General features: G+C 46.9%; 1 protein-coding gene across 2 annotated transcripts in view; it reads right to left on the reverse strand.

Annotated features, from left to right (window-relative positions):
• The window catches only part of IRS2 (insulin receptor substrate 2), a 29,228-nt gene extending 18,864 nt beyond the window's left edge, over positions 1-10,364 (reverse strand). Inside the window, exons 1-2 of one of the 2 annotated variants that reach the window (XM_019525254.1) lie at positions 6,726-10,364; positions 4,228-5,593 (exon numbers count right to left, since the gene is read on the reverse strand). In XM_019525254.1, coding sequence (XP_019380799.1) covers positions 5,586-5,593; positions 6,726-10,065 — 3,348 coding nt within the window. In that variant the 5' untranslated portion in view covers positions 10,066-10,364 and the 3' untranslated portion in view covers positions 4,228-5,585. Of the gene's footprint in view, positions 1-4,227; positions 5,594-6,725 lie in introns of those variants that run through there. The other variant, XM_019525256.1, reaches the window with a different exon arrangement.
• Positions 10,365-10,435: the final 71 nt, after the last annotated feature.

Below are 10,435 nucleotides of genomic sequence, written 5' to 3' on the forward strand. Positions count from 1 at the left end.
TCAAATATATTTATTTGCATGTGGAAAATACCTCTCAATTGAAATTGTAAGCTGCTTCCTTACAAGAATGGATGTTCTCATTTCTTTATGCAAACACTGCATATTTTGTTCATAGTGCAGGGCTGATTCTATTGTGTTAGAAAAATTTTAAAAACTAGTTTGGGGGGGGGGAACATAAATATGGACTTTACACACTGATATAAGTATGGGGAAAAAACAAAAACAGGATCAGGATTAGTATTGCACCGTTTATCCTTGGTTGTATTTCTTTAAATCTAACAAACAACAGTCTGACTGGAAATTTTTTTATTTTAAACTTCAGCAGTTTTAATTTTAGCAGCAGATTTTTTATCTACAGTAGTAACAGGAAATACATTTGAATGCAACATAAATAAATATGTAATTTAACAAGTTAGCCTCCATATATTAAGTTTGATCATAGATGTTGACTAGGAAATATCCATTAATATACTATGTATCAGTACACAGTGTGTGATGTCCTGCTGTTATGTTTCAGCAAAACCTAAAATATATCATAAAAATGGATATATTTTCTGCAGGCTATCATCTAAGCAATCAATGAACTACATCTATATTTTTATGTAGGATCCATCAGCAAGTGCAGTCAATTCCACAGCTTTCAAACAAATCTGAATCAGGCCCTGTAGAGCCTAATCCTGCAAATTTTGCCTATAAAATAAATATCACTTAAATCAAGAGAAATTTTGCCTTAAGGCAAGAAACTAAGAAACTCTGCCTCAAGGGTCAAACCATCTCTGTAAGACTTGTCATAGCAAGACTACTACACAAACAAATTTTGCTTTACATAGGTGTATTCTGCCATTATTGACTCACTTACGAACATACCACTGACAAGAAAATAGCAACAATAAATCCTATATTGACTAAGGAAGTGATCACTCAAGCTATGTGAAACTTGATCAAGGGAGGAGCAGTTTCAGAACCTCACATTTGACCAATATATAACTTAGCGAAGCTAGTAGTAGGTGGCACTGACTTCAGTGGGTATGTAAACTAATCCAGAAAGTGTTCAAGCAACTGTGATAAACTAAAGAATTACAGGGAAACATCTAACCATTCATAATTAAAATCAATTTACATAGAGATCATACCAAATACACCATTCTATAGTTGCTTTAGATAGCTTATTTTGTTCACTTTATACATTTATTATTTAGACATACACACTTCAAGACCACCAAGTTTTAAAAAATACAAATTTCAAAACACAAAATAAATATTCTCAGGGACACAAATAAGGTACCTGTATGAAGGATGTGGGCATAACTATGCATTACACTACATGAAATTAAGAAATAAATATTTATATATAGGAATTGTTTACCAAATAGTAACAACATTTTAAGTGATGTTTCCACTTCTGAGAAGATTCAGTTTAAACTGAAATACCTATATTGTATATACAGTATCTTAACTGCCTGATGGGGGGGAAGATCCAGTATTTAAACCGACTACAGTGTAATTTTTCTGTGCATCTATGCCACGTTTTAACCTAAACCACTTCAGCAACCTCAACCACTTCAAGGTAATTAGTGCTATTAAAAAATAATAGTAAACTGAGTCCAAAGAAACTCACATTCTTTGCTCCTTATTAGAAAAAGCCCACAAAACATGCCCTAATGCTCTTCCTGTTCAAACATTCTTTTATGCAGTTTACTTGCAACACAAGTAAAGGTTAAGCTCAGTAGGTATCTTGAAAGAAATCAAGTAATCAGAAGCAATCATCAACATAAGAATTTCCTCTGCCTTGAGCAATGACTGTACTGGTTCACTTTAGAACAAACCAACCATTCAGCTTACTCCATAACAATTTATCTTAAATGATTCAAAGTAACCATGACAATCTTAAAATGAATACTGCAGTTAAACATATTTTAAACTGTAAAGAGAAATACATATCCAATACATGTTACAGAGTTTTGGTATTTAGTCTGCTTTTAAAATTCTGACATTCATATAATCAAAATAATTTGAAATGAAATGTTGAAAGTGGAAAAGGTTTCATTTAATGCTGCACACAGTTTTAGACTGCAGTTTGGGCTTGGTGGGTTATATTGCCAGATTTCATACTCAACCATTTTGTTTTGACCTCCACCAGAATGCAGTCTAAGAGAAAAGAAGTGCATTTTCATAAAGTTCCTTCAGGGCATCTGAGATTTTTTAAGTGAAGAGATTTATTATCCTAGCCATATCAGATATAAAAGGTTAACCAGTTTTTTAGTCTATTAACTGAAGCATTCATTCTACCCTACAAAACTAGGTCAGTAAGAGGAAAATCCTACGTTTAGTACTACATTAGTGTAAAAAACAGGCTTTTCCCTAAGCTTTAAAGCCATACGTGTTTGTGAAATTATATTAAAATATTTCAATTAAAATGCATTTTTTGAAATACACAATTAAATATTCCGTAAGTTTGTGACCAAAATGCCATGGCAATCTGCATATCAGACCAAAAAGTGAGAGTAAACAAGGGTAGTTTACCATTCAAACTGAACAAAAGGGGGGGAAAAAAAACAAAGTTTCAGTTTTCACAATCTAAGATATGTTACAGCAGCACAGGGAATTTTTCCCCTAAGATAAGATCTTTGTACTGCTTATGTATAAATCACAAATCCTTACAAATATTATGAGCTAAATCACCAAGATTTTTACCTACCAAAGACCACCACCTAATTGCCTTCAAAGAGAGAGGCATTATCTTGGACAACTTTTTAAAAATAAATCAAGACAAGAGGAAAGTAAGAGGGGGAAAAATAAAAAGTTTTATGTAGCTGCTGTTTAGTTACACATGAAAAACAAAAAAGCCAAAAGATAATGAGTCTAATGCTAACATCTTTAATCAAGAAAAATTTCCAAGTCAAAATACAAGTAAATCTACCATTGAACTTAAAGGAAAATTTGAGTAAGGAGTGAAAGATTAAAAATCAAAAAGAAATTCTGATCCCACTGAAATCATTGGAGAACCAAAATCATCACCCAAAAGGTTATCACCCAGAGTTGGTATAATTCATCATTAAGTCTATTACAATAAATAGCTTGCACCAAACAAGTAAATGGACTGTCTACATAGATGGGGGGGGAGGGGGTGAACTGAAGTATGTAAGAACACACACTTTAGTTCATACAAAAATTAGACAACAGAGGTGCTATTTCATAGTTTGAGAACTGAGCGTTAACTAGTTATCAGCATGCAACAAAAGAAATTCCAACTGGCTAATAAAGGCATTACTTTATTTACATTTCAGAAGGCAGCAACTACTTAGATTTTCAAATGCTCAAACATTTCCAGAGCATAGACCTAAATAAAGTGATAGATTTTGAATGGCCTTATTTTTCTGTTTTGACAACTCTTTTGGTTCTGCTAACTTGCTCCTGTCATAACAGGATTTATAGGGATAGAGAATTCCAAAAGTACCCAGTTCCCCAAAACGAAAAAATACTGATGAAAGTCAATGTACCTTAAAAAAAGAGAGTCAGGTGATTATTTCCCTTTGTTAAAACAAAAGCACTTGGACAATAGTTACCTGCATGATGGCATTTAGACCTAAAGATCGAAACATGGGAAGTATCTGAATTAATTCTGGTTTACATTAATTTTACATAAACTAAAACATGAGTTACCTGATAAATCAAGTAGAATCAACATACTTCTCTACAACATATCTATTAAAGAGATCTTTAGATCAATTCTTAATAAAAATGTATACATTCCACTATTTTAAAATAGCTACAAGCTTCTCCTTGGCTTTGAAAAAGACAAGGCTAGTTTCCCTCATAATGGCTTTAGCAATCCAGTAGTACAGACAGCAAAGTAAACAGTACTGATCACATCAGATACATGTTACATCATGGGCAAACCGTACATAGTAACACCAACTGATTTTATTAAACATTGTTATTTTGTCCCAGATCAAACTGAACTACCACTTTACTAAGACAACAAACAAAAATAGTTCCTGGTATGTCCAGAAATGTATATTTTCCCTCTATTGTGTACATGTGTTTCATCATAAAAATGTCAAAGTCCTGTGAGGCAGACTAGGCTCTTTGGGTAAATCTGATGTCTCTTATTAGGCCAACTCAAATAGTTGGAAAAAATTCTTCTTTGCAAGATTTCAGGCACAAACACTGGTGTAAAGAAGAATTTCTTCCAACTATTGAGCTGGCCTAGTAAAAGACATCAGATTTACCCAAAAAACCTGATCTGCTTATGTCCTTAGACCAACACAGCTACAACCTATACCCATGAAAGTCCTGTAACAAACTTTACATTTCTTCAAGCCCTGTATATACTGCAACTAGTGATCATGAAAAAGCAGCAGTAGCAGTATCAGTAGCAGCAGCAGCTCTGTAAACAACCCTCTGTGTGGATATGTAATCAAAACTAAAATAGAAGCTCAGGAGTTGTAACTGCTAATGGCTTGGCTCAACAGCATACTACTTATGCCTTCCACTGATAATATATTCACACTTTCTTAATCTTCTAGTTACAGTTCAGGACAGATGTGTATTGCATAAAGCCTTCTCCTCTGGCTATGACCAAGAATACTTCTGACAGTTGGTTGGGCAACCTGTTTCCTACCTATACACACTGAAATTGGGGATAGTACTTCCTGAGCAGCTTCAGTGTAACTATATGCAACAGATCCAAGCATTCCTCAGGGGAACACAGCAATCAGCCTTGCCTCCTACACACAGCTCAACTCGCAAGGGATTTACACAGAACATTTGATTCTGGTTTTCACTGCACATTCAAAACCTTATTGGGGCACAGGGAAAGGAAACCTATACACAGAAGGAAATATTAACATTAGCAAGTCTCTTTCTTCACACATTCTATCAACTACCAGAATTCAACTCTTCCAAGCACACATTGGCCATTCATGCTGCTATATTTATCACATTATCTTTTTCTTAACTTTGTTACAGGGTCAATGTAATGAGTACCTCCTGCTTATCTGATTGAAAGACTAGTTTATTTCTACTCTAGCCTAGGTGGCAGAAGTACTTTACTCCAGTCCAGGTTTTTCCTGTCACTGGACTTCCTCCCCCTTCTCCCTCCTTCTCCCCACCCTTAGCCTCAGGGTCAGCAGTTTGGAGGATATTGTGGAAGTAGTTCTTTCCCAACATGGGTTTGTTTTGCAGTTGGGACTGAAGATGGTTCAAGCAAAATTCAATTATTGTGAAACTCAATTTATAACAAATGCAGAGGAGAGCTCAATTTTAGTGGAACATAATTCCAGTGTTTAACTATGGTCTGTATATGCCAAAGTTTACATAAGAACATAAGGCAATGTAACCAAAAATTGTCATTAGTCACATTCATTTAGGCCAAACCAAGCAAATCAAGAAACCTACTTCAGCAAAACTACAACCAACCAACAACTCATGATCTCTCCGTAATTCTCCAATCATTCAGACTCAGTGTTCATTTCTGTTTGACCTTTCAGTCATCTATCCATCCGAGCTTAGCTTCAAATTTCTCTCTGCAAAGGGTAGATTCTCTCAATGCCTCTTTCTTCCTGTATTTCTTTTCTTCCAAATCAACTAGCTAGTAGTGAACAAAAGAAAAAGAAGTCTGCAAGTGGCTCTTAGACATGGCCCTTTTTGCTCAGAACTGATGGCCTCTATCAGACATAAATACAAAAACAAAACCTAGATGCAGTTTAGCCGTACTTCTAAGTCACACATCAAATCTGTTTGTTAAATGCATCACCACATATGACATCCATACATATGAATAGGTCAAAATGCCCTAGCTATAGAATGACAAGAGTGAGGAGGATTCAAATAATGCTTTTAATCCTGGATTGACCGTCTGTTCTCTGCCGTCCTCAAGTGTACTATACAATTTCCCACTTGCTCAGAAAACCTCTTGGTTTTTTTTAAGCACAACTAGCACCTCAGCAAAGAACAGCTACATGATTACAAGGGAAATTTCCTCTCAAATTAAACTTGAGGTTATCTGGGCTGGTTTTCACCTGCAAACTTTGGGCATCTCTGCAGCCCACTTGAAGAGCAAGCCAACCAACCGTTCACTGCTACTGCCACTGAGCTGCAAGCTGGGATGCAGTTACTTGCCACTTTAGGTCAGGCCTTTAAAACAAACGTGCCAAACTATGGGCAACAGGGATGCATAGAGCGCCCACCAAGCGACTCCGCCTGTATGTTTTGCATCGTGCATTGGCCAAGACTGATTCCAGGACTTTGGCAGCTGGTAAAGTATTTCAGAATCAAAGCCATTATAGGAACCCTTTCTAAAGGGGTGATGGCAAAACACAGCATAGATAACTGAAGAGCAGGGAGTCAGCTCTCAGTTCACTCTCCTTCAGGTTGGAAACCTTCAGAAGGAAACTGCACTGCTGTGGTTTACTTTCAGTGGGTGTTAATAGCAGATCAGTTGGGGAAAAGAACATGAAGCCAGTCCCGCAGCAGGATGGGGAAAGCAATATTAGTTCCTGCTGCTGTACCAAGAGACTCAATACCTTAATGCAACAGGATGTCAAATTAGCCAGGAGGAAATACTCAAGCTTTATGTGAGGAAACAGCTTAAAAATAAAAGCGGGGATATCTAGGGGAGGGGGAAAGTTGATAGCTCAGTGTCTTTATTTGAGGAAGTTCAGGAGGGGCAGGGACAAGCAGCTGTGAGGAAGGAGGAAAGGGAGAAAGGGGCAGGGACTCACCTTTCACAGCACTGGCTCCTTTGAGGTTGTGCGAGAGGAAGTCGATGCTGGCGTAGGTGCTGGGCTCCCCACCCCCCAAGCCAGCGCTCAGGGCAAGGCAGGCCCGGGGCCGGCTCTGGTCACAGGCAGCCAGCAGAGGCCCATCCAGCACATCGATGGCAATATAGTTGAGGCCGTTCTGGAAGCCGGCGGAGGTCTGGCGGCACATGGGGCTAGTGCCCTGCTCCTCCTGCAGCCCCTCGCTTTTCCTGAGCGACACATTCTCCACTGATGCCGAGTTGTGCCTCTTGGGGGTGTGCGCAAAGGAGGGGGACACAGGGGTCACAGTGGTGGTAGACGAGAAGGTCTCGGAGCTGTGGCGCCGCCGGCCTTGTGGGTCAGCACGGATGACTTTGGCACCACGGTCAGGGTCCGGGGGTGGGCTGGCTAGAAGGAAAGCCTCCACCCCAGCCAGCGTGAGGCGCTTCACACCTGCTGTGGGGCTGGCAACTGTCCGGGCGCTCTCAGGCTTGTGCGCTATGGGCTGCGGCGGTGTGGTGGCTGTGCCAAAAGCCATCTCTGTGTAGTCTGCACCATCTAATGGGCTGCACAGGCATGAGACCCCCACGGCTGCTGGCAGGTAGTGCCCACCTGGCTGGCTGCTGCTGCTCCCCGAGCCTGGAGACAGTGCCTCATCAGGCGATGCGGCACCCGAGCGCCCCGAATCCAAGTTCATATAGTCAGAGAGAGGTGAGCGCTGCCGGCCAGGCCCCGAGCCCAGTGAGGAAGCGGGGCTGTCAGCAGGTAGAGAGCAGCTGCCAAAGTCTATGTTGATGTACTCGCCGGGGCTTTTGGGCTCAGGCGGCAGCGGTGGTCGCTCCTGGATGCTGGGTGGCAGCAGCGTCCGCACTGGTTCCAGTGACAGGCGGCTGGGCCGGGCCACTCGCGGGCCTCGCAAGCTCTCAGGCCGGCTGTGGTGCAGGCCTGACGGCGTGGTGGGGCCCACTGGGGCACCTCCTTCTGTCACTGCTGCCTCCAGTCGCCCCGGGGAACTCATCAGCACATACTGATCGCTGTCCTGCACTCCCCCACAAGAGCTGCATGAGTAGCCTGGCTTGGCCAGAGGTTCACTTGCCCTTGGAGAGAAGAAGAGGTCAGGCGGGGTGAGGGCTGGGGTGGTGGGCCCTGATGGCAGCGGTGGCGGCTCACGGGGGGACATGTTGATGTAGTCGCCTGTACCCAGCCTCCCATCAGCACTCTCCACCGACAGCTTGGAGCCACACCACATGCGCATGTACCCACTATCATCTGGGGAGCTCTCCCCCGGGGAGCTGGTCTTGTAAGAGGAAGAGCCACCACCACCCCCTAGCCCAGTCCGGGGCTGCAGGATCTGCTTGGGAGCGGACACACTAGTGGGGCTCATGGGCATGTAATCATGGCTGCCCCGTGTCAAGGCAGCTGCCACCCCGGGGGTCATGGGCATGTAGCCATCGTCACCTCCTCGCCCTGCTGCTGGTCCCACATGGGTGCCACCACCAGAGCCAATCTCGATGTCCCCATAATCTTCAGGGTAAGGGGTGTAGGTCACTTTGGGTGACACCCCTGCTGGACCAGAGGGGAAGAGGCGGCTGGCGCTACCAGCAAAGGTGGCCCGCATGAGGGTGTACTCGTCCAGGGAGGCAGAGGAGACATGAGGTGGGGCAGCCCGCTGCCGACATGGCGTGGTCAGCGAGTAGGTCCGTTTGCGATGGGCCTTGTCAGCGCTGAGCTCTGGGCAGGGCCGACATGCAAGCCGGCCAGGCTGTGGCCGCTCCATGGCCATGTAGCCATAGAGCTCAACAGTGCCACTGGCTTCGCGTACCGGGGGGGTCTCGGCAATGGACTCAGGCGTGTTGCTACAGTTGCTGGCGGTGGAAAAGGAGGAAAAAGGCCGCATATCACCACCAGGGCTGGAGCCATACTCATCAAAGGACATGAAGCCCGGGTCACTGGGAGAGCCTGCCACAGAGGTGCTGCCGCTGGATGGGCGCAGCGGATGGGGTGGCTCTGAGCCCAGCCCACTGCTGGACGACAGGCTGACAGGGCTAGCGGCAGAGGGTGGCGAGTGAGACACAGGCATGGACATGGACCGGCTGCTTGGCACTGGCACCAGCCTAGCTGCCTGCCTGCTGCTGCCACAGTTGCCACCCCCCGCCCCAAGCGTATGCGACCGGCTTAGGGGCGTCCGCACTGGCCCAGGGCTCATGGGGCTGCCAGCCAGTGAGCCTAGGCGGCAGCCGTCTCCCTCACTGGCTGTGCGCACCCGGCATGGCATGGCCTTGGCGCTGCCAGCTGCCAGACTGTCAGTGCGGGAGCGACGCAGGAGACCCGTCTGACTGGGTGGCAGGTTGACCAGGTGGTGGTGGTGGCGGCGGCCCCCAGGCACGGTGATGGGGTGCGTAGCTGAGGCGCCACCACCGCCGCCCGATGATGAGGATGATGATGATGACTGGCTCTTGCTGCGGGGCCGGAACTCGGACAGCTCCTTGAGCGCTTTCATGGCCTCCAGGATGGTCTCGTGGATGTTCTGCGCCACCACCGAGTCGTCCGCCTGCATCCACAGCTCGCCAGGCCCCGTGGCGGCCGAGCGGCCCACCTCCATGAAGAAGAAGCTGTCGGAGTGGCCGCAGCGGCGGATGTTCATCAGCTGCAGTGTGACGGCTGGCAGCTCACAGTTGAGGCGCACGAAGCCGATGGTGCGGGCAGACAGGCAGAGCCGGTGCACGCCCGTCAGGTTCTTGCTCTGCCCCAAACCCTTGGGCTTCAGCGTCACCTGCCAGACCTCCCGGTAGGCAGCGCTGGCTGGCGTCACCAGCCCGTAGTTGAGGTCCTCAGCAGCGGGCGCGAAGGGCGAGGGGAGGCGGTGGTGTGGGGAGCCCTGGCAGGTAGCTTTGCCCTCACTCAAGAGGTCAGTCAGCGCCCGGTACCAGCCCTCCTGCTCCTGCTCGTTCTCGGCAGCCACGGCGAAGTACTCGTCCTTGGTGTAGAGGGCGATGAGGTACTTGTGCTTGGCATCCGCCCGCTTGTTGATGTTGAGGCAGGAATCCAGCGCGATAACCCGCTTGGGCGCCGCCGACTTGCTCTTCCACTTCTTCTCGCTCTCGTAGTACTCGAGGCGGGCACCCGCCGCCTCGTCCCCGCCGCCGCCGCCCGCGCGCAGCACGAAGAAGCGCTTGTGGCCGTGCTTCTGCTTGCGCAGGTAGCCGCATTTCCGCACGCCCTGCTGGTGGTTGTTGTTGTTGTTGTGGTTGTGGTTGTGGCCAGCGCCCGGCGGGGAGCAGCCGGCGGGCGGCAGCAGCCCCGGCCCCGCGGGGCTCGCCATCCCCAGCCCCGCCACAACCTGCCGCTGCCGCTGCTCCAGGCTCCTCCGGCTGCGGGGAGAGCCGTGCGACGCCTGCCCTCAGCTCTGCTCCGCGCCGGGTACTGCTGCTGCTGCCGCCCGCGGTCCTGCCGCCTGGCTCTGCTCCTGCTGGTGCTGCCGCCTGCCTCGGTCCCCGTCCCCCAGTAAGTAACACATCGCGCGGCGAGTGCCTGAACTAAAGAGCAAAACAACACGTGACCCCGCAGGATCGCCCAGGAGCCGCACGCACCGGCACAGGGCCGAACGCGGGGGGGCAAGGCCGCCCCCGCTGCCAGCGCCGCTCGGCATTGGGCCCTGCGCCGGTAGACTGGCGGCGCCGAGCGCCAATTGC

Source organism: Gavialis gangeticus, unplaced genomic scaffold (assembly GCF_001723915.1).
Source record: "Gavialis gangeticus isolate Ggan-Ray unplaced genomic scaffold, GavGan_comp1, whole genome shotgun sequence".
Classification (NCBI taxonomy): domain Eukaryota; kingdom Metazoa; phylum Chordata; order Crocodylia; family Gavialidae; genus Gavialis; species Gavialis gangeticus.